The sequence below is a fragment of the Uloborus diversus genome, chromosome 8 (assembly GCF_026930045.1).
Source record: "Uloborus diversus isolate 005 chromosome 8, Udiv.v.3.1, whole genome shotgun sequence".
In the NCBI taxonomy this organism is placed as follows: Eukaryota; Metazoa; Arthropoda; class Arachnida; order Araneae; family Uloboridae; genus Uloborus; species Uloborus diversus.
In genome coordinates this window covers 26,664,772-26,687,710 of record NC_072738.1, presented here as the reverse complement: position 1 = coordinate 26,687,710, position 22,939 = coordinate 26,664,772, and the positions used below count along the sequence as shown (strand labels likewise).

At 32.4% G+C, this 22,939-nt stretch overlaps 1 protein-coding gene across 1 annotated transcript in view; it reads left to right on the top strand.

Annotated features, from left to right (window-relative positions):
• The window catches only part of LOC129227982 (phospholipid-transporting ATPase IA-like), an 85,020-nt gene that overhangs the window by 5,799 nt on the left and 56,282 nt on the right, over nucleotides 1-22,939 (top strand). The window contains exons 3-6 of the mRNA XM_054862608.1: nucleotides 6,728-6,835; nucleotides 7,211-7,280; nucleotides 11,754-11,881; nucleotides 12,001-12,071. Of these exons, the coding sequence (XP_054718583.1) occupies nucleotides 6,728-6,835; nucleotides 7,211-7,280; nucleotides 11,754-11,881; nucleotides 12,001-12,071 (377 nt within the window). The remainder of the gene's footprint in view (nucleotides 1-6,727; nucleotides 6,836-7,210; nucleotides 7,281-11,753; nucleotides 11,882-12,000; nucleotides 12,072-22,939) is intronic.

The following is a 22,939-nucleotide window of genomic DNA, read 5'->3' as shown; positions in this document are numbered from 1 at the left end:
ATGTGCTTGCTTTAAACTGCACTTCATATACTACATTTTCTCCCTCTAAATTTGATTTCAATTGCTGATTAGAATATTTTTCATCAACTTTCTAAATAGATCTTCAGGTTTTCATAGCCTAACACTTACAAATAAAAACCCAATAATTCGTAAACATCAAGCTCTAGCATTGCCGAAAATTGCATGCTGCATTTGGGATTTTCATCTCATTTTATCCTGTAAATGCGTTTGTTATTTTAAAAATTAGATATTAATTGTAAAATATGCTGCTTTAAATCTGTTGATTTTATTTCTTACTTTAGCTTTTCCCACTCAAAATTATCTAATTATTGAATTTTAGTCCTTTTTACTTTTATTTGATGTGAATAGGTTTTCAAGTATTTTTAATACATTAATTACATCTTGAATTTGTTTGCACAGTTGTTCTTATTGACATAATTTTGCATTTGTGTTATGTTTAGTTATTTTTTGTCAAACAAGCACTTTTGTATATTTTTTTTTTGTTGGAGGGGGGGGGGGGAATAAAAACAAACTTTAATGTAGGTCATTATTTGAAAATTCAAAAACAAATAGTTAAGTTGTCAATTTCATTTTAAATTAGAATTTACTGAATTTGATCTACTTTGACTCTGCAGCAATAGCAGGGACTGATATATAACATTTAAAAAGAAAAAGATTTTGATTCTTATCCAATGCAGCTTTGAATGCTTCATATATAAGTTACTTATGTCCTCAAATTAAGTTTTAGTTTCATTGGCAAATTTATTCCTCACAAAGTTTCCAAAAAGGTTTTGCATTTTTGTAAAGACATGTAATTAATATTCATATAGATACACTTTGAACAAATTTTGCTTCTCACCCTACCCGTACCCCCCTCCCCCCCCCCCAACAGAAAAGTACAGTTGGATTCAGTGAGACAATATTTGAGGCATTTAACATAAAAGAATTATTTTCTTTTCTTGCCAGCTTACTATTCAACACCACACTGTCTTTTTAGCTTCCTTATGGATAAATGTTTTTTAAAAAATCATGAAAGACTGGATATCCTGGATATATTGCAAAATATTGCAAAGATAAAAGCATCAAAATGAATTAAATAATTTAATATTTATAAAGAAAGAAGTTCAGAGTTAGGTTTTGAGATCAGGAAATGGGAGTCTATTCCCCAATAGCTTTTGTGGTAATAGTCGAATTAAAAAAAAAAAAAACTTTTTTTCGTTCAAAGATATCAGTGAGGACACCTTATTCCTGTATTTCATCTTTTCCTTTGAACTTTTTCAATTTAATTGTAACCAGTTTAAAAAAGTGTTCCCTTCGTAGTGAGTATGTAGAAAGGCATGTATATATCCATTTTTGCTTCATACTTAATGGGAAAGAACATTTAATGTAGAATGCACACTCACAAAACAAAGAGCTTTTTCAAAACCATTTTTGTACAGTGCAAATAACTTAATTTTAGTGCCTACAGGCAAATTCAAAGTGCAAGGGAGTTCTAGTCTACAATGACAGATTTTCTTTAAAGATACTTCATTAGAGAAAAATTTTGACTAACTATTACAAAATGATATTTTGATTTGATTGTTTCTTTTGCAATTTTCATTTCACTTACTCTTCGTTGTGTGTAATAGCAATAGTTCCTTCGTTTTTGTATTTTTTTTCTTATGGTTATTAAAATAATATGTTTATTTGATTTTTTTAAATAAATATTTGAAAATAATTTAATGAATTAAATTATTGTGCAGCAAATTCCCAATGTGTCTCCCACTGGACGTTACACAACAGCTGTTCCATTAATTTTTATTCTCACAATTTCTGCAATCAAGGAAATTGCAGAAGACATTGTAAGTAATGTTATTTGATAATTATGCTGATGCAATTCAATAGTGTGCTTTTTTTTTCAATATTATTTTGTTTTTGTATTCTATTTAGAGCATTCTATATATTGTACAGTCAGTTTCTTAAAGTAATATTTTGATTGTAACTTCAGTCATATCATAACTATTATATTAGTTTTTTTTATGAATAATTGTAATCAAATATATTTCTTGATAAGGTGTTACAAAAACAGGTGGTGTAAACTTGATAAGGTTTACTATTTTTAAATGTTGCCATCCAGTATTGATTAAGTTCTTTCAAAGAAATGTAATTATTTTTTGAATATTTACTGAGGAATGTCTTTTAATTTTTTCCCCTATCTGAAAAAAAAATATATGTTTTCAGTCTCTGTGCCTAGAAATATTTATAATAAGAAGAAACTTATTTAAACAAGTGATCGTCTTAAATTAAAAACTTTAAAAAACCCCGACTGAGTTGCAAATGTTGAATCAAGAGGGAAATTGAAAATGCTTTTAAAAGCCTTATACTATTAAAAATCAATTACAAGTATTTTATTTGTTAACAAATAGAAACTGGCAACAGATAAAAATTTTAAACCATTGCTTTTAATTTCCTTGTCAGCCAACAATGGATTTGGTTACCAATCGCCTGAATAAAGGCTTAATCGAATTTAAAATCTTCTTTAAATAAATGTTTTAATTCAAATTCTATGTAACATTGAATTTCCAAACACATTCAATCGAGTAAGTCCTTCCGTTACCGTATTTTTTTGTCCTTCTGTTTCCATTAAAAACCATGTAAATTAAATTCTGTTAAAATGTTACTATGCGTCCTTGACAAGGGATAAAATTCTGCTTTGCATAAAAAAAAAAGCATTAGTTTCTATACCGCATAGGTTCTTGGTGAACTAATTGAGATGTAGTATTTCGGTAATGGAAGGAAATCAAATCGTCACCTCAGTAATGGACCTATTTTAGGGTTGAAATAAAAGAAATTTGAAATTACTTACCAAAAAGTTTAACTAGACATTCAAAAGATAAAAGTTAAATTTAATATTTTTTGCTGATGATAAGTTCAATCAAATTACAGTATGTAACAAAACAGAGACTTTTTACTCTGTAAAAACACGAAGAGAAAACTTGATTTTGCCCTTGATTTTCTGAAAGTCAGCACTGTATGTGGGAAAAACAGGTTAAGATTCCTTTTTTCCTGGAATTCACCAATGGTTAAAAGTATTTTTAAAGAAAATAAAACAATTTTCAGCTTTTTTTGGGGGGGGGGGGATAGCTGCATTATGTTAAAAGGCTTATTTTATTTTGTTGATGAATTAGTATTGCCCAATGGATTCTTACTGCAACCCTCTTTATTTTTGTAATTTAAGGTGTGTGGAAATATTTTTTTTCTCCCAAGAAATTGATTAAATGCCACTATTAATACTCATTGACGTATGGAGAGTCCAATAATCAGTAAACTCCCAATTATCCACAAAATAGGGTGGCACCTAACCGGGGATAATCTAAATAATAGATACGAAAAAATACTAGTGTATATAATAGCTAAGAAATATGAACAACACTCACACATACATTTAAAATATAGCTAAAAACGATAAAATTGAATGTAAAAAATACATGTAAAAGCTAAAAATAAACCATACCACAATCATAAGCTTAAAAACATTTAATGACTGTAATAGTACATATCTTAAATTTTGACATAAAAAGTCGGTTAGTTGTTAAGTCATCACCGTTAAAAAAAAAATGTAAAAACTGAAAAGACCCGAGGATATTCCGAACCGCGGAGAATTCGACCGCCGATAATCGGAAAGTTACTGTACACAGTAAACTCCTGATTATCTGTGGACTAGAGTTTTACAATAACCTCTAATAAGCAAATTTCATTTATAATCCACAATATAGGTAAAAAGCAATACTAGTGTTTGCAATAGCTTTAAAAAATTAATGACACTTGCATACATTTAAACTATAGCTGAAATTTACTACAGTGTACGTAGAAAACTATGTAAAAGCTGAAAAACGATTGGTTATTGTTGCAAACGGATTACTCATAGGGGCGCAAATCATGTTAACACATTAACAGAAATACATCAAGCTAGGTTATACCAAAGATGTATAGGGGAGAGGGAGGAAAAGTTTTTTGATCAAAACTAGTCTGGCCACTTGTTTGCATTTTTAAGTAAAGTACATCTGAAACAGTAAGTAGTAGAGTAGATCTAAAAATCTGGTTTCTGTGACAAAGGAAGGTTTGATGTCACTGGAAGAGAGGGAGAAGAAAGAAACAGCAATGTCAAAAATAGATTTTGCACTTATTTGAGTTGAAATGTTCATTTACCTACATTCAATTAATCATTCAGTTGCTATAAAAAAAAATTCTGTTTTTATTTGCCTTCTTGATTAAAATCATTCAACTACAAAATAGGAAAATGACTGCATAACTGGAATTAAAGATATAGAAGCCCTGAGGAAATTTATTTGAGATTTTTGACCTTAATAGAATTTGTCATGAAAAGTCATGACTTTTCAGCAAAAAATGCTCAAAAATCATAGAAACTGACAATTGGTCATGAGTTTTGAATTCTAGAACACACTTACCAAATTTATGCATTGTAGCTGTTTTTCATTCAGCCCTGATTTTTTTGCGCATTTTGAAATCTGATTGCATCCACTTATAAAACTCACTTTTTCCCATTTATCACATGATTTTACTGCTTGAACATTAAAAATGTTGTATTTACCATTATTTTTAACCCTTCTTATATTTCATATAGTGTAGTTTTCACCTTCATCATGTTATAGATACAAAATTTCTTATTGCAACCATAGGCGCCCATATGCTAAATTGTAGGGGGGGGGGGGGCTCAGATATTTTCCCCATGGTTTAGCAGGATATTTTCCCCGTGGAAACCGATTTCAGGACAGATTAGTCATTAAAGTTTGACATTTTTAATAACCCATTCATTAATGGCTGGAGAAGAAACGTTTTTTACATTTTTGCAAAGAAAAAGTACTAAAAGCAAGGAAGTTCTAATTTCTAAGGGGGGGGGGGCTCGAGCCCCCACTTGCCCCCTATAAGGGCGCCCTTGATTGCAACTCAAAAAACTTGAAATGATTGATTTCATAGAATTTTGGGTTATTATCCTCTAATACATGCATTTTGTGTTCATTTTTAAATTACTTAATCTATATTCAGCTTTGCCAGTTAATACCTTACTTTTTAATTTTTGTTAAGTGCCTTATTCTCTTTTAATGTAGAAAAGACATAGAGCAGATGATGCTGTGAATAATGCAAAAGTTTTAGGTAGGTCTTTTTTTTTTGGATGTGTCTCATATTTAAATATTATACTCAACGATGCTTTTTTAATGTGGGAATGAGAATCTTATGTTATCAGCAGATTTTCATTTCTTGAATTATCTTTGAAATTGCTTTCTCTTTTCTTATGCTGTGAAACTATGTAAGTTGACCACTTGCAGTGCAGAACTTTTGTGGTCACTTTAAGACAGAAGGTTAAGTTAAAGAGGTTGATATGTATGATATATCACTTATTTTGTACCTGATAAAAGCAATCAATTTACAAGGTTGAACAACTTTACATGTTTTACTGTAGCAATCATTGTATTTAAGAAGCTGAATCATAAAGCTTAACTTTTGAGAACAAACAGACAACATTTTAAGAAGAGAAGTATATTTCTGAGGTTTTTGAAAGATTTGTCTTAATGAAAAGGACTGGGCAAAAGGGGAATTTTTTTGATGTGTTTTAAAGATAGTTTAAGTGGGAAAACCTATTTTTCAAATATTCAGCTACTGGCTCTGTCGTTAACCAGCAATAAAGTTTTTTCGGCAAAAAGGATTTTTTAATTTTTATCATTTTGTCATCTCTTTTACGCCAAACTGCGTAAAACTGTCCTTTGTGAATCTTGACAGGACTAAATTTTAGATGGATTGAAAGAGGAACCTGTTCATCGGAGAAAAAAAAGAGGTTGGTTCTCCATAGTTTTTGCATGTATGTACAATTGTGCACTTAAAACTCCTACTCCTGGTGTTTCTTCTTTAAGGAGATTTATAGACAGAGTCCGTTTCAAGATTTTGAGCTTTCATTTCAACGTGGCTCGGGAAACCTGTAATCGAATTCTGGTGGCAATGGGTTTGAAAGAATTAATTAGCTTCTTCATACTTTTACGAATCAAAATAAATAAATAAAGTAAAAAAGTAAAGAAGCAAGATTAAAATAAAGAGCTGTATATTTAAATCAGACTAATTGCTGATTTAAATTGCAAATCATATATGTTGCTGGATTTTGAAAGGAAGTTTAAAATTTGTTTCATGTTTTTCATGTATAAAAAAAACCATACCAAAAAAACCCAACCATAAAAATTTAACACCTACTCTTAGGTATGCAATTTATCTTTGATTTGGGCACAGAAGAAAATAACAAATTTTAATAGGTCGTATGTACTTAATTAGCTTAGTTTTTTTTTATTGGTGTATTTTTTTATTTTTATTTATTTTTTATTTCCTCTGTAGTGAACGTTTTATGGAAGAGGAATTTCTCATGTATGTGACAAACAAAAAAATCCATTTTTTATGGAAAATATGTATACTGACAACTTTAACTGGGTTATATTGAAAACTTTTTAAAGAAGAATGTTTTACAGTAAAATAAAAAAATAATTAAAGAAAAACATACGCACACACACACTTGACTCATGCAAAAACATACCGAAATAAGGTTTCTTTCATGCATGATTTTTGTTTATGATTGTCCTATATGTGACTGAAATGCCCCATACCTATATATATATATATATTTGTATATACTTGACATATTTTTTTATGCATAACTTGAGTGATTTCTTCCTTCTATAGGTTTAAGGAATGGTCTGTGGCTGTGGATTAAATGGACAGACGTTGCTGTCGGAGATATTGTAAAAATTACTAGTGGCCAATTTTTTCCGGCAGATCTTGTGCTTTTATCTTCTAGGTAAGAAATCTTAAAGTTTATTTCTTTTTTTTTTCTTCCCTCGAAATTTCTAAAAGTTTATCAGTTAACATTGGAGTTTGGAGTAACTATATAATAGTCAAAAAAAAACTATGCTGATGCAGTTTTTGCATGGTCTTAAAGTTTTAAAATTATCATTTTCTTCTCAGTTTTTAATTTTTCAATCTTTTTAAAAAGCATTTTTAAAATATATCTAATTAATATTTCTGTAATAAGTTTTGTGCATTAGCAAAAAGCAGAAAGTTAAAAGTTACTCAAATAATTTAAAATGTTCTCACATATGTTATGCATGTAAATATTACATTATTTTTAGGTAAAGTGTATAAGTTTTTAAATAATATAATTGATAATTTTTAGTGAACCTCATGCTATGTGCTATATTGAAACTGCCAATCTGGATGGAGAAACAAATTTAAAGATTAGACAAGTAAGAATGTATTTTAGCTGATAAAGAATTGAAAATATTTATCCTCACACCTTGTTTGTTTTGTTTTATAGTCCATGTCAATCAGAGTACCTTCATAGTCTCAGAAGTTTTTCATTTTTTAACATATGGGCAATTCCACGGGTAACCGGCTAACATTTATAGAGCAAAGCAATAAGAATTTTGAATCGTAAACCACAAAATCAGCAATTAATTAAAAACATAAACAATTAAAAAATGTAAAAAAAATCTACTGGCTTATTGTACTTATTAAGCTGAATTTCATGGTATAGCTGAATTTCAAAAATACATATTGGACAATTTTTGAAATTTTTTCTAAAGTTTGTTACGGACTGACTTGAATGCAACCTGTGGGAAAACTAATACTGATTCAATACAAGATGTATCTAAAAATAAAAAGAATTTTTATTAAATTTAAATTAAGATCAAAGAACAATGAATAACCTGTCAGCCTATGGCATTTGAGTTGGAAAATATTGCTACAATAAAGAATTATAGTAATTAGAATAGCTTAGTTCCAAGCTGACCGGAATAGACTGGCATTCCGGTAACTGACTGAATTTCTGAAATTTTCTAACTATATACTAATGCAAATGTACAAAACTACACAGCAAAATTTATGAATAAGTTTACACAAGGGGTAAGCAAGCAATGAAAATTCATTTTTTAAATTAAATATTGTTGAAATATTTTCAGTATTTACGACCATTGAGAAGGAATACTAATGGAGGGAGCCGTAGCAAATGTCTCGGTGAAATAAGCTTGGGACTCAATGTTTCCCAGGTCAGGTGACTTGTTTGGCTGGGAAGTTGTCACGTTTTGGTGCGCAATCGCTCTTTTGGCATTAAATATTTTTCAGACGACGCGACGGCGCTTATTATGAAATCTGGGCTACAAATCAGAGCAACTCTGGCTCCAACTCCTTTCCGCATAATAAATAAATAAATAAATAACGGATACAAATACAGGCCAATCATTCAAACTCCCTCTCCCCACTCCTTTCCAGATTTTAAAATATAATGTAATTGATACCATTGATGAATGATACCACCTGTTAACTGTAATACTTCTTGCAGAGTTAGTGAAAGAACTAACATTTCATCTACTTTCTGTGAATAACTGATGAAGAGACTTCTTTAAAAAATAACTAAAATTTATTAACACGTGAAAAAAGGTAAATATAATTGTATAAACATAACTGAAGCCAAAGGTAAAAAAGATTAATTAAATATGACTAGCAAGTTAGTTAAGCTCATCCTAATACGGCTCGCTAATCTATTACTACGATCAGCCAAGCACCGTCGGCAATCCGCCGAGCAATAAGAGCTCTACCCTAGCTACCTTTTACAGGACAGACATCACCGAACGAGTCTTAAAAAAGAGAGAGCGAATCTCAGCTCCGATCGCTATTAAATAGTCTGTCCTCATCATTATTCACATCAATGCCCTCACGTCCACGCAACCAATGAGGATGCACCAAGTGGCAGAGACGCCTCCCTGCTAAGCCAATGGCGGGAGTCTGTTACGTCACACATCCGATCGGATCACTCACTTCCGATTCACTCGGATCGTTGGTCCGAACAAGCATCGGTTGATTATCGTGAAGTTCAGTTACCTGGGCAAAAGTAAGTGTAGAGATATTTGTAGAAATTCTATTTCTAACAGTAATTACATTTTTCATGTATTTTGATGTTTATTCTCTGAAATGACGGGCATGTACAAATAGTTTAAAGTGTTATGTTATTGACTGAAAATTTATGGATTCATATGTATTGTAATCAATGTTTTGAAATGATTTCATACGCAGGCATACTAGTATTTAAATTGAAGCATAAAAATAGCAAATCTTTATTTTTGCGCATCTGCTGTTCACAGGAGCTTGGCGAGAAGATACTCGCCAACAAAGCAAATGTACACAAAATGCTTAAGAGCCGTTAAAATAATTACTAGTTAAGTAAAAAGTGTTTTTATGGAACTAAAATGTTATTTGCACTCAAGATATACAATGGTTTATAACTTTTATACGTAAAAGAAGTACAAAAATTTAAAAATTATAGGCAAGTGTGGAATATGTACTCGTTGAATGCATATAAATGTTATTTTTTCTTTATTTAGAAGTAAAAAACATTCGTACATGCTAGGGAAAGTTACTGGACCTCCTGGTGTGGCTTTTTCCTCACAGTTTACAACGCTAGAATACTGCACTATTACTATAAATCTAATTTTTCCCTTCTACAGTTAAAGGTTGTTATCATGCATGGCTTCAGCTAATGAAAACTTCTTTAGCGGTTACGGTCAACTCGAAATTGCTCCCCAAGTCACATGGTACTGTTGCCGAATCAGGATAGTAGGGTTGCACTCTCTCCATCTATTCCTTCTCAATGTTTACGACAAGTTGGTAACTGACTGACATATTGGCAGCTTACTGATATTACGAGCATACAACACAAAATATCCATTAAATTTTTTTCTAATTTATTGATTTCTTTAAGCTGAATTTAATGGTATAATAAAATTTCTAAAATGCATTTTAGATAATTTAAAAAAAAAAGAGTTAAAAGCATGGTAGCTGACTGACATGAATGCAACCTGCGGTAAAAGTAACATAGATTGAATAAAAGATTCTTCTGCAAGCAAGAGGAATTATTCATTAATTTAAATTGTGATCAAGGAAAAACGAATAATATTTCGGCATATGGCATTTGACCTCAAAAATATTACTACAATAAAGAATTACAGTAATTACAACAACTTGGTAAATAACTGACATTTCTAAATTTCTTATTCCGTAGCCACCACTTATGTGAATCATGTTTGTTCTAAACAGTTTAGATTCCATAAAGCGGCTACTTCAATAAAGCTGGATTTTGCTCTGTTTTTGAAAATTTGATTTATTAGCGTAATTGATTCAATTAACCGACATCCACTGTATATCCAATTATGAAATATTCAGAATTATGCAGTAAAACATATACAAATAAGTACACACAAATGCAGAACTTTATTTGCTGCCATTAGGACTAGACCAGGAGCCTCTCAGCCAATGAAGACCCCCAAAATAATTGACTATATTAAAAATTACTGCAAAAAATAGTTTTAATATGTTAATTATGATGTTTAAAAGCAAGGGCGATATGAAACATCTATAAAGATAGGTGGTTTTTAGCATCAAAATAACTATTTTGTGCTACCTAGCATTTTTTTTTGTTCAAGTAGTTTACGCTCTTGGTGTACCCTTGCTGTAGTATATGAAATGACAAAAGCTGTAAGTGCTTGCAACTCTGCAGCACTTCCTTTTATGGTATTGTTCAAGGTAGCAGCTATTGATGTGTTTGACTGAATCTAACAGTCTTTAAATTTGCAAATTAAGCTTTACACAAAAGATAAGCAATTGAAAAGATGAGTAATTGATTTTTTTTTTTTTTTCTACCAATAAACTCCCCTCCCCCTCTCCCCAGAGGGGTTTTTTTTTTTGTTTTTTTTTTAATTTCTAGAGGATTTGATTTTTTTTTTTTTTTTTTTTTTTTGTTTTGTTTTCTTCAATGTTTCAAAATAGATCACATCCTTGTAAAATTATTGAGCTATGAAAAATCAACTACTTTTCTATTTCCTCTACATCATCTTGGCCACTCATATAATTGACCAAAGACCTTAACCTTTCCCCTATTATCATCTATTACTCTTTCTACAAAATATTGTAGATCACAAGAAACTCCATAAAAATATTCTTTATTAGTAGTCACTTCCTATACTTCTGAATTTCTTTTTCCCATGTAAAAGTTTTGATATTTTAAATTTATCTTTTGGCTATATTGACTGTAAAATGCTTTCCTCTTCTGTTTTGAATTGATGTATTTTTCGAATATTAGAAGTAGCCCAAGCATTACTAAATTATGTAAAAATGAATAATAAATAAAATCAATTCAATATATTGTTATCATTCTTAAAAATTAAAAGTTCAAAATAAAGTATGTACAGGTGCTTCAGGAATGAATACAAAGAACCCGTTTTCAGCTGAATTGTGTTTTCTGTATGCTTCCAAGCTGGTTTTTATTATTATTGGTTTTTTTATTAAAAATGTTATTTTAAAGTTCAAAAATTAGTAAGTTGTGTGACCAAACCCGAAAGGTACTTCCAGCTTCTTCAAACACTAGGGAAAATTAGCTATAGCTGCAGCAAATTAAGTCAAGGGATTTTTTTTTTAAACTTTTTTTTCCTTGATCCAAAAGTCTGTTTTTCCCTTCTCTTTTCATGTTGATTTGACATAAAATGAAGGCTTATTCCTCTGAGATTTTTTTTTTCCTTTTTATAACCCCCCCCCCCAATTTGGTGTTTCTGCTACTTTTATCCCTCTCTGTTCTTAATTTGTTTTTAATAGAAATTTGAAAACATATCATGGTGTTCAGAAATATTTTTAAGATATAAATTTAACTAAAACATTTCATTTCCTGAAAGGGTCTTCCAGAAACAGGGAAATGGCTGACTCCGAGAGATTTAGAACGTTTAAGAGGCACAGTAGAATGTGAAAGTCCAAATAGGCATCTGTATGAATTTACCGGAAACCTGAGGATATCTGGTAAACAGTAAGCAGACTTTTCCTTATATCATCCAGTCTATTACTTTTACAATTTTTAAATACAGCTGAATTTTCCAAATTTCCCGCTGTCATTTAAAAGTAATTTTGAATGATTTTCTCTCTTAGAGCATTGCCACTTGGAGCTGATCAGTTGCTTCTGCGAGGGGCCAAAATGAGAAATACAAATTGGGTATTTGGTAAGTAGAAACAGCTATTTCCGTGTAACTTTCAGTTTTCAGACTTACATGTTGTGTTTAATCCAACATGTTTGATGTTACATAGAGAAGGCTGAATGATTGTGTTTACAGCATTTTTTTCCCTTTTCTTGTGCAGTGTAACCTTGAGGATCATTAGTCATAGAATGGCGGGGATTATATCGTTATTATCGAAAAGATTGTTAAGCAGGGAGGGAAGCTTTCTACTGACTAAAGAAAAATCTTATGCATTTATCATATGGATCATTCTCACAGAAACCTCATTTTCACGTCCCTGTAATAATTTACAAATGTTTTATGACTCATACATATTTTTAGGGGGTCAAATACTTTTCAGCATAGAGTTTAAAAAGATTATAAAAAGCAAAGTTTCTATATTTTATTTTAAATGTCTTTTGCAAGTCTTAAGGCTGCTCTTCAGTGAGGAAGGAAAACGAACTTGGTTGAAAATGGTCTTTTTCTTTAAACAAGGGCAGTGTTCATCAATGAAGTGATTGACACTTCAACAACGAAATGGAATGAGTGGTGACCAATGAAGGTGTGGATCATGTGACCTGTCACATTTTGCAGGGGGACAGACCGGATGCTCCCCCTGCCTTGCAGTGCAGTCAAAGCAGTTATAGCTGACGGCGAAATGAAATCGCGGCTCTTTAGACTCTTCCAAGGAAATTCTAATTATTTCCCTTTTGACTACATAGGTAAAAAGAAAATGGCTCAATGTAAAATGCCACCACACATTTTGCAATCCTGCTTGTGGTATTAACTTACTTGCATTTGCAATAAAATTTATTTTTGAAACAAATATTTGTATTTTCATTAGTACGGTTCAGATCTCATCTAGGAAAAGTCTAATGAATTAATGAAAATTTGCAATAAATAAATTCATAAATTCGTTTTATTTTTAGAAAAATGTTCGTCATTGAAAGTTATATATAGTTTCATGTAGTACGTAAACATTTCTTGCATGATGTTTTTCTGAAGAATAGAATTATTTGCTTTAAGATGATTTCAAAAAAGGAAGGGAAAAAAATTGCCTGCATGACCACATTGAATTTTAACGAAATGAACTTCAAATTCTAACGAAAAAATATTCTTTAAAAATGGATGATCCTACTTAATATATTTGAAAAATCGAGTGCCGAATAAAAGTGGCGACTAAAAATACTAGTTATCGGATGGCAAAATTGTTTCACTGCCTGTTTGCCACTCTCCCCCAACCCCATCCGTTCTATCAACTGTTTTAAGTTGCTAGAAAACATTCTTTTAAAAAATGAAATTAGATCCTCTTTGCATAGTTAACACTTGATTGTACAATAAACGTTAATGCCACTAATTAGTTACATTAACCTTATTTGAAATGATAATTTTTATATTTTAGTGGTAATTTAAATGCTACTTTGTTGTTAGTTACCTGTTTTACAAAATGACTTGGCGACTAGAAGATATGTGGCTACTATAATTGCTTTTTCTCACCACTAGTGACCAGAAAATTTTCCCAATCTTTATCTTTGAATCCTTTTCTTTTTGAAAAAATAGTTATTTATTTATCTATTTTTTATATGCAGGTGAGAAGGCTGCGATAGCATTTTTCAAGGGGTTTTTATCGTGAAAGTTCTTACAGACCCCGAAGAATTCCTATTTTTCCTACTTTTTAGAGCTCTCTCCTTATTTTCCTACTTTTTCCCGTTTTTTCCTACTTTTTCTTTCTTTAGTATAGCATTTCTTGCATTGGTTCTTATTTTTACAATGCCACACCGATAATTTTTTACATGTTTCAATTTTGAAAAGCAAAAGAAGCAAGCAGATCCTGAGCTTTTCATTGACTGACTACATTAATTTCTGAAACGAACGCCCCGGCGTTTGCGTGTATAAAAGTTAAATTTTCCTAAGTGACTTTTTTTGCCGTTGCGGCATTTATGATCGACTTTTCTTTTTATTGCTCCGACTTCAGTCCTACTGTATTAAGGAAACTAAAAAAAAAAAAAAGATACTGGCACATTCTGATGCAATTACATATTATTTACGCGTCAATTAGAAGCTTTAATTAAAGTAAACGGACAACTGTTCAAAAAGTACAGGAAAAACCGAATTTCCTATTCGCCAATTTTTTGTATGATTACAAGTGAAATGGAGCTCTATTTAAACAGAAAGGCATTGTAAAACCTTAAAAAGAAAATAAGGAAGCAAAAAAATGAAAAACTTGTACATTGTACATATTTTATTGATGTTAGTACAACATAAAAGCGATAGATAACAGAAATTCGCAAAAACGAACCACTTCAAAAATAATCGCGGAAACTAACTTTTTTCGTACATAAATATGATTATTGTTTATTCTAAATCGTAAACATGATTATAAAATTTATAAAATTTCATTTTCTTTCCTTGCAAAGAGTGTGTTTGCAAAAAAGAAAAAAAAAGCGGCAAATCCTGGATGGGTAAAACGTTTCTGATTTTTGGAGAAAAATCGGAAATCAATTTAAATGCCATATTTCGTTTTAATTTCTACACATTTTTAAAAGTTGGGTGATAGAGCCACAAACAAATATGTATTTTTTTCTTTTTAATGGGTATTTTATACTCTGATATATCATCAATATCGAGGAGTTGCTCATCATTTTTATGTGCTGTGTTTATGGCAATGCAACATTTCTGAGCATTTAAATTTTTTTTGACAGACTCTTACTCTTTTCGGGGTGCGGCAATTATACCGATGCGGTGTATCTACTGTAAGTTATTGTACTTAGTGCGCCTGATCAAAGGGAGGGGGGAGAAAGAGATATATGCAGACATTTGATGTCAGGTGCTCCCCCCTCACTCTCAATTTCGAGAACAATTTCCGAATGAATATTTTTGTTGTATGGTGAGGATTGAGATAAACTACATGTCTTCGCTTTTATGCACAGAGAAACATTAGTAATTGGTCTTTGTCTTTGATAAAAATGTTATGTTTACTATGCAAGGATGTTTCCTTTTCTTTTTCGTGACAAAAATTTTGAACAAGAAGGAGGTAAAAATCATCAAACCATTAAAACAATATTCTTTTTTATTGCTTGATTAAAATTAGAACTGGCCCGTCACTTTGATTCCCCCCCTCTCCCGGAGGTGGCTAGCGAAGGATGCATACTGAATGCAAATTTTATCTGAAAACAACAAAAACCGCACAAACTTGTATAGCTAAGCATTAATTTTCCAAAGCCAGGGAGGGGAGAAATTGACCCCCATAAATGACGTGCCTGAAACAAAAATGTATATTGAATGCTAAAAATACATAACATAGTACAAACCCTTTAGTTGACTTATTTCATTATTAATTTAGTTCATTTATTTTATCATAAATTTAATGTCCCATATTTAAGAACACATTTATTTTAGTTCTGCATTTTCAGTCGTTTTCCTTTTTTTCCAAATTCAAACATCTGCCTCTGTTTCTGCAAGAATGCATGTCAGCTGCTGATTATTTTTAACTAAAACTAATTTAATTATTATTGTTTTTTTTTTTTAATTTAATGTAATTTATTTATTTAATTTTTTTTTTTGCGATCGCTATATTGCATTTTATTCTTTCACACTTAAAAATTTTATTACTGTACTAGTGGTACCCTCACGGCTTTGCCTGGAATAGAAAAATTAAAAGGTCTTTTGGTTCGCCTGGATATTTATAAATAATGTATGGTGAATTTTCTCGCCAATTGGCTTGTCCCCATGTTTCGGTTCCACGTTATGATAATTTCGTATCTCGCCAATTGGCTTGTACCCATGTTTCGGTTCCACGTTATGATAATTTCGTATCTCGCCAATTGGCTTGTGCCAATGTTACGGTTCCACGTTATGATAATTTCGCATCTCGCCAATTGGCTTGTGCCCTTGTTACGGTTCCGCGTTATGATAATTTAGTAATTTACTCGTCCATCTTATGATAATTTTGTTCTTAAAATTGGAACAGAAAAAGAACCACATCGAATTTTCGAAAAATCGCTTCCAGGTGCACACACCCATGCTACAAACTAATTCTGTGCCGAATTTCATGAAAATCGGCCGAACGGTGTAGGCGCTATGCGCGTCACAGAGATCCTACAGACATCCAGACATCCTCCGAACATCCAGACAGAGAGTCTTTCAGCTTCATTATTAGTAAAGATTGTTGAAAGGTGTTTCTTTGTTTGGATTTTATTTTCATATTTTTGTAATTACAGTGATCTCTCGCTTATACGCGACCTCTGTTGTACGTGTTTTTTAATGAGCAAGAGAATGCTCAAGACTAATAATCTCCAAATGCAATAACCTAATTAAATGTATGACTAGAAATGCATGATTAAAAATAGTTGAAGACAACTTAAAAATAAAAACCAAATTTATTTGGTCATTTAGTAAAGTTAGTTAAATAAAATTAAAAACATTTGAAACAACGCGAACTAGAGCTGAGCTATATCAATCCATTATATATCTATTAAAAAGAACCCGCATCGTTGCATAAAAGCAAACGAACGCTCAAGTCAACTTGCCAGAGAGAAAACACCGAAGAAGTCTCCTTTCTACTCGAAACATTTCCTTTTATCGTAAGTTAACTCATTTGCATGCGGACGCCAAATCACTTGATACACGCCAGCATAGCACCTGGCCAATGAGCATCAGGCACGTGCCGATCTGTTACGATGCATCACCGATTACGTGAAGGTCGTGATGTCATAGATCGGCGACTGCACGTGCGAGATACGTCATCAGGCGTCCGCATTAGAAGAAAGAAAAACATCGTTGAAAATTTCTCAATGATTAGGCAAGTGACTGATATTATGGTGGGATAAGTGGTGAGATGAATTCGTTAATTATTATATAAGGGGCGCTAGGCCAACAATGCCCCCCCTCTCACCATCTTATGAACATTATTTTCTTATACATTTAAAGATAATTCATTTCCTAACAAATCTCAATACCAGCTCTAGTTTTACAAAAAGATTTTGAATATAAACATGATTAGTAGATTAGTTAAATACAACAACAAGCAAATTCTTTTATAACAAAATATCACTCAATCCGATTCCAGTCCGTTCAAACTGTTCCATTTTCCAAGTCAGTAACAAGTTCGAAAAAAAATCAGTCCAATGTCATATAAACACATTCAATCTGCAAAAATTGAAAAACCTTGGCGAGTATACAAATACTTGGTATAAACACATTTGAACAGTACAAATATAAACTGTAAAACGCAAAAAATATATATATAACTTTAACCCGTTCCCGATAGTTAAAATAGTTTACTTTTCCCATATTACTACATTTTCAAAAATTAAATTACTAAAAATATCACAAAAGCAATTACATTACAAAAACATTTTCATTGAACTTTATTAGTTCAGATCGAGACAAAGGCTTAGTAAATACATCAGACATGTTATTTTTACTTCTAACAAATTCAACATCAAATATATCTTTATAAATTAAATCGCGTATATAAAAAAGCTTTACATCAATATGTTTTGTCCTATAATTTTCGATCGGTGATCTCACAAAATCTATTGTAGCTTGATTATCAACTTTTAACACAGATTTAATTTTGTGCTCCTTATTAATTACCCCCTTATTAACACATTCATCAATGATTCTATCAAACCAAAGAAGTTCTTTGCCGGCCTCTGTCATTGCAATAAACTCTGATTCCATCGTTGATAAACTAATGCACTTTTGTTTAAATGTTCGCCACGAAATCGGCGATTTGTTAATGAAAACAATCTGACCTCCGAGTGAAGTTCTATCGTCTCTGTTACAGGCGAAATCTGCATCAGAATATGTTACAACTTGAATTTCATTGCATTGTAATTTAAGTTTGTAATTTCTAGTTTTAGAAACATAGCCTAATAATTTTAATAAACCATCCCAATGCTTTATACCGGGGTTATTTTGGAATTGGCTAAAAATGTTTGTAGCGTAACTAATGTCTGGTCTTGTTCTGTTTGCTAGAAACGAAAGACAACCTAACAAATTCCTGTACGGTATTTTTGACATATCTTGTACCTCTTGATCGTTATTTGGACAATCTAGTTTAGTGTATATAATACCTTTACTTATCGGCAATGAGGAGATAGGGATATTGAATTTCTCAAAACGTTCATAAATTTCTTCAATATAGCCAATTTGACTTAATGAAACACAATTCAAATCCTCCTCAAATTCCACGCCTAGTAATTTTTTAGTTTTACCTAAAATTTTTAAATCAAAGTATTTTTGTAATAAATCTAAAACAGTTTGTATATCATTTTGACTCTTTCCAAATAAAAGCAATGTCATCTACATACAAAAGTTAAAATTACAGAAGATTTATAAATATAGACACAGTTACACCATTCAAATTTACAAAAACCTATTGAAATCAATTTTTCTTCTATTTCGTAAAACCACAATCGTCCACTTTGGTGGAGTCCGTAAATTGCTTTATTTAGTTTACAATATAAATTTTCCATCCCCTTTTCTACAAAACCAGGTGGTTGTTTCATATAAATTGGTTCTGGAATAGGTGCATAAAGGTAAGCATTTTTCACATCACATTGGATGTTTACCCAGTTTAATTTTACCACCAAAAGAGAAAAGAAAAATCTTATAATGCTGAAATTTACAACTGGCGAGTACGTAAGATCATAACTCTCATATTTCAATTGAGAACTTCCTAAAGCTACTAGGCGACTTTTGTATCTCAAAATTTCCCCATTTTCATTTCTTTTGACTGTAAAAACCCAGCGAGAACCAATTGGAGTAGAATCAGGCGGTAATTCGACAAGATTCCACACTTTGCGCTCTTGCATCACTTTTAATTCTTCCCGCATTGAACTTATCCAATTGTCTTTTTCCCGCGATTTAAGGGCTTGTTTGTAAGTGTTAGGAATAATGATTTGATGTCCTAGTCATGCTTGAGAAAATTCATTAATTACGTTGCTGTTTACAGAGTTATCAATCTCTCCTTCAGTAGTATTTTTACCTTTAAAGCAAAATATATCTGGCTGATAAACAATATTATTTTTTCTGCAATACTTCTTTACATCATAAATTGATCTCAATCGTTTGTTGCTTCCCTTTTCAAAATAATAGATATCGTTACGAGACCCATCGGGTCTTGGTACGACTTTTCTTTCCCATTTTGCTAATTTTAAACATTTATCACTTTCATCATCTGATGATTCAGTTTCCCCCCTATCTGATTCTTCCGTTTCTGAATGAACAGGTGGTAGTTCAGGAATTTTTAAGATTTCCTCATCAGGAATTTCATCTTCATCTGATTTTGGTACATTTAACCATTCTATGGTGCCCATCACGACTCCACTGCGTTTAGACTCAAATTCGTCTTTGAAAAATTTTCCCTCATTGAATCTGACATTTATGGTCTCTATAATTTTATCATTTCCTGGAATCCAGATTCGATACCCCTTTTGTCCGAAATGCATACCCAATTAAAATCCCTTTTTGGGCTTTAAGATCAAGCTTTTGCCGACGTTGCTTCGGCACACTAACGTAGGCTACGCATCCAAATGGTTTCAAATGTCTGATTGAGGGTGATTTTCCCCCATATAGCTCAAAAGGAGTTAGTTTTTGATCTCGATGACATACGCGGTTCCACGTGTACGTGAAATACAACATGGCTTCAGGCCAAAAGTTTTTACCTATACCACTCTCTTCTAAAATTACCCTAGTACCATCTGCCACAGTTCTGTTAAATACTTCAGCCGCCCCGTTTTGCTCAGGGGTATAACTATTAGTGAATTCATGTTTTATTCCTTCATTTTGACAAAATTTACTTAAAATTGTATTTGAAAATTCCCCTCCATTGTCAGTTCTTATTGCTTTCAGCTTTGTTCCCAGAAATCTCTCTGCCCTTTTAATATGATTAATGAGAATTTCTGCTGCCTGATTTTTATTTTTCAATGGGTACAATGACGTTCTACGGGAATAATCGTCAACAACTGAAAGAAAGTATCGTTCACCTCTTCTACCTTCAATACTCGATGGCCCCCAAATGTCACTATAAATTAATTCTAAAGGTTTCTTTGATCGAATTTCGTCCATTGGTTTGAAAGATACGCGTCTGAACTTTCCTAATTTACAATCTTCACAATTTACTTTATCATTTTTAAAAACTGGTAGACCCCTAGTACATTTATATTCAGCAGTTTTCTTTATATTATCGACATTTACATGAGCAAATCTTTTGTGCCATAATTCTAAGCTTTCAGTACTACTAGCTTCATAATTAACATTTTTATGTACATTTTCTGAAATTACCTTTGGGTTAACAAAATAAATGCCATTAGATAGTTTAGCTTTAAAAATTATTTCGCCATTATCTGATACAGTTACCAAACCTTTTCCCCCTTTAAAACATGCTCCCGCTTGGTCAAATCTGGGACCAGACAGTAAATTTCTTCGCAAATGCGGCGAATACATCACATTTACTAAATTAATGGTCTTAGGACCGAACTTTAACTTTATCTCTCCAACCCCCTCAATTGGAAAAACATGATTTTGGACTGCTACGGCCATCTTTCGATCATTTACAGGTTCATATTTATGGAAAAAGTTCTTATTATTTGCAAAGTGATGGCTGGCCGCCGAATCAAATGCCCATGATGAAGGATTACAGTCTATCTCGTTAAAGTTCGCTTCCGAAATAAAAAATGTTTTGGAAGGGTACTCACACTTTTTCGGCGATGAGGAGCTGCCTCTTCTGGTGAACTGGTTCCTGTTTCTTCCTCTTGACCTCCTCTGGCCATAACTTGACTTCTTGGAGCTTGTGGATGGACTTCCTCCGCGGTTCCTCTCTGGAAAACTACAATCTTTGCGGATGTGGCCTGTACGTCCGCAATTATAACACGATCTTTTTTCTTTTGGAGCAACGTAGTTGGCGCTAATATTATCCTCGTCCTTCAGCTTTAATCTGCTCTCTTCAGAAATTAAGTCCTGTACTATCGCATCAAAAGAAAAATCCTCGGGTTTCTTTCTCAAAATTGATTGGCAAATGCTGTCATATTCCGATGGAAGATATCTCAAAACTTGAAAATTTAAGTATGACTCAGAAAAATTCTTGTCGATTCCCTTTATCCTGTCATAAATTCGACGAATTCTTGATGCGAAGAGATTAATGGATTCGCCTTGCTCAATTCGACAGTTTGTTAACTCAGTAAAAGTTCTCATATGCACACACCTGTTATCAGGATAAAAGTGTGCTTTTAGACATTCCCACGATTTTTCTGGCGACTCACAATGCTCTATTATCCTTTTGAATTCGTTGTCTACAAACAAATATATTAAAGATAATGCCGCTCGTTCTCTGGCCAAAAACTCACGAACGTCTCTCTCAGTAAATCCTGAATCTTTAGAGACTACTGGCACTGTTTCCTTACCAGTTACAATGTCCCAGGCGTTTTTCTCCATCAGGACAAATTTCATATCTGCTGCCCATGACACATAATTTGTGCCATTTAATTTCTCAATAGTTATCTGGGGATTCGCCATTATTTCGACAGAAAGTCGGAAGACAATATCAATGAGCACTAATAATCTAATATTTATCATCAGTATGCTCTTGTCGAAAAAAAATCTTCTATACGGCCCCCCCATCGAAAATTATCACAGACTTCAAAAACATCATTTCCATCTCCAGTCCTACTGAAAATATAGGCTATCGAAAACAGAGTCCAGGTCGCCCATAACCTTTTAATGAGCAAGAGAATGCTCAAGACTAATAATCTCCAAATGCAATAACCTAATTAAATGTATGACTAGAAATGCATGATTAAAAATAGTTGAAGACAACTTAAAAATAAAAACCAAATTTATTTGGTCATTTAGTAAAGTTAGTTAAATAAAATTAAAAACATTTGAAACAACGCGAACTAGAGCTGAGCTATATCAATCCATTATATATCTATTAAAAAGAACCCGCATCGTTGCATAAAAGCAAACGAACGCTCAAGTCAACTTGCCAGAGAGAAAACACCGAAGAAGTCTCCTTTCTACTCGAAACATTTCCTTTTATCGTAAGTTAACTCATTTGCATGCGGACGCCAAATCACTTGATACACGCCAGCATAGCACCTGGCCAATGAGCATCAGGCACGTGCCGATCTGTTACGATGCATCACCGATTACGTGAAGGTCGTGATGTCATAGATCGGCGACTGCACGTGCGAGATACGTCATCAGGCGTCCGCATTAGAAGAAAGAAAAACATCGTTGAAAATTTCTCAATGATTAGGCAAGTGACTGATATTATGGTGGGATAAGTGGTGAGATGAATTCGTTAATTATTATATAAGGGGCGCTAGGCCAACATTTTTCACTTATGCGCGTTTTTCTCACGGATCTGGCCAGCGATATAGGAAAACAATGTTAACTCTTAGAACAGTTAGTAATCCAATGTTGTGAAGCACAAAAATTGCTTGTTCATTTATACGCGAAACCTAAAATGCACCTTTCACTTATGCGCGATAAAAATTTTTTAAGTTTTAGTTAAATCGCCTATTCACGCTTTGCTTATCGGAAGATTTGTACCCTTCTTGATGTCTCTTGGAATGCTTTCACACACCTTTATTCCAATGTTCAAAATGTTTCCAAGAACGGTTTTTTTTCGCGTAAGTGTGCGATGGGGGGTGCAGTTAGTCTTGTGATTGACATTGAGAGGGGAGAACGGGTTACATGCGAAAAGGTTGACCTTCCTAAAAGTCGTGGTGAAGCGGAAAGCATTGACATAGCCTATCGGGGATCTTTTGTATCCTCACAAACTATGACACTGATCACGTGACAGTTTTTAGGTTTTGTGGAATTCGCTTACATATACTGTACAGTGTATAAAAAATGACAAAACG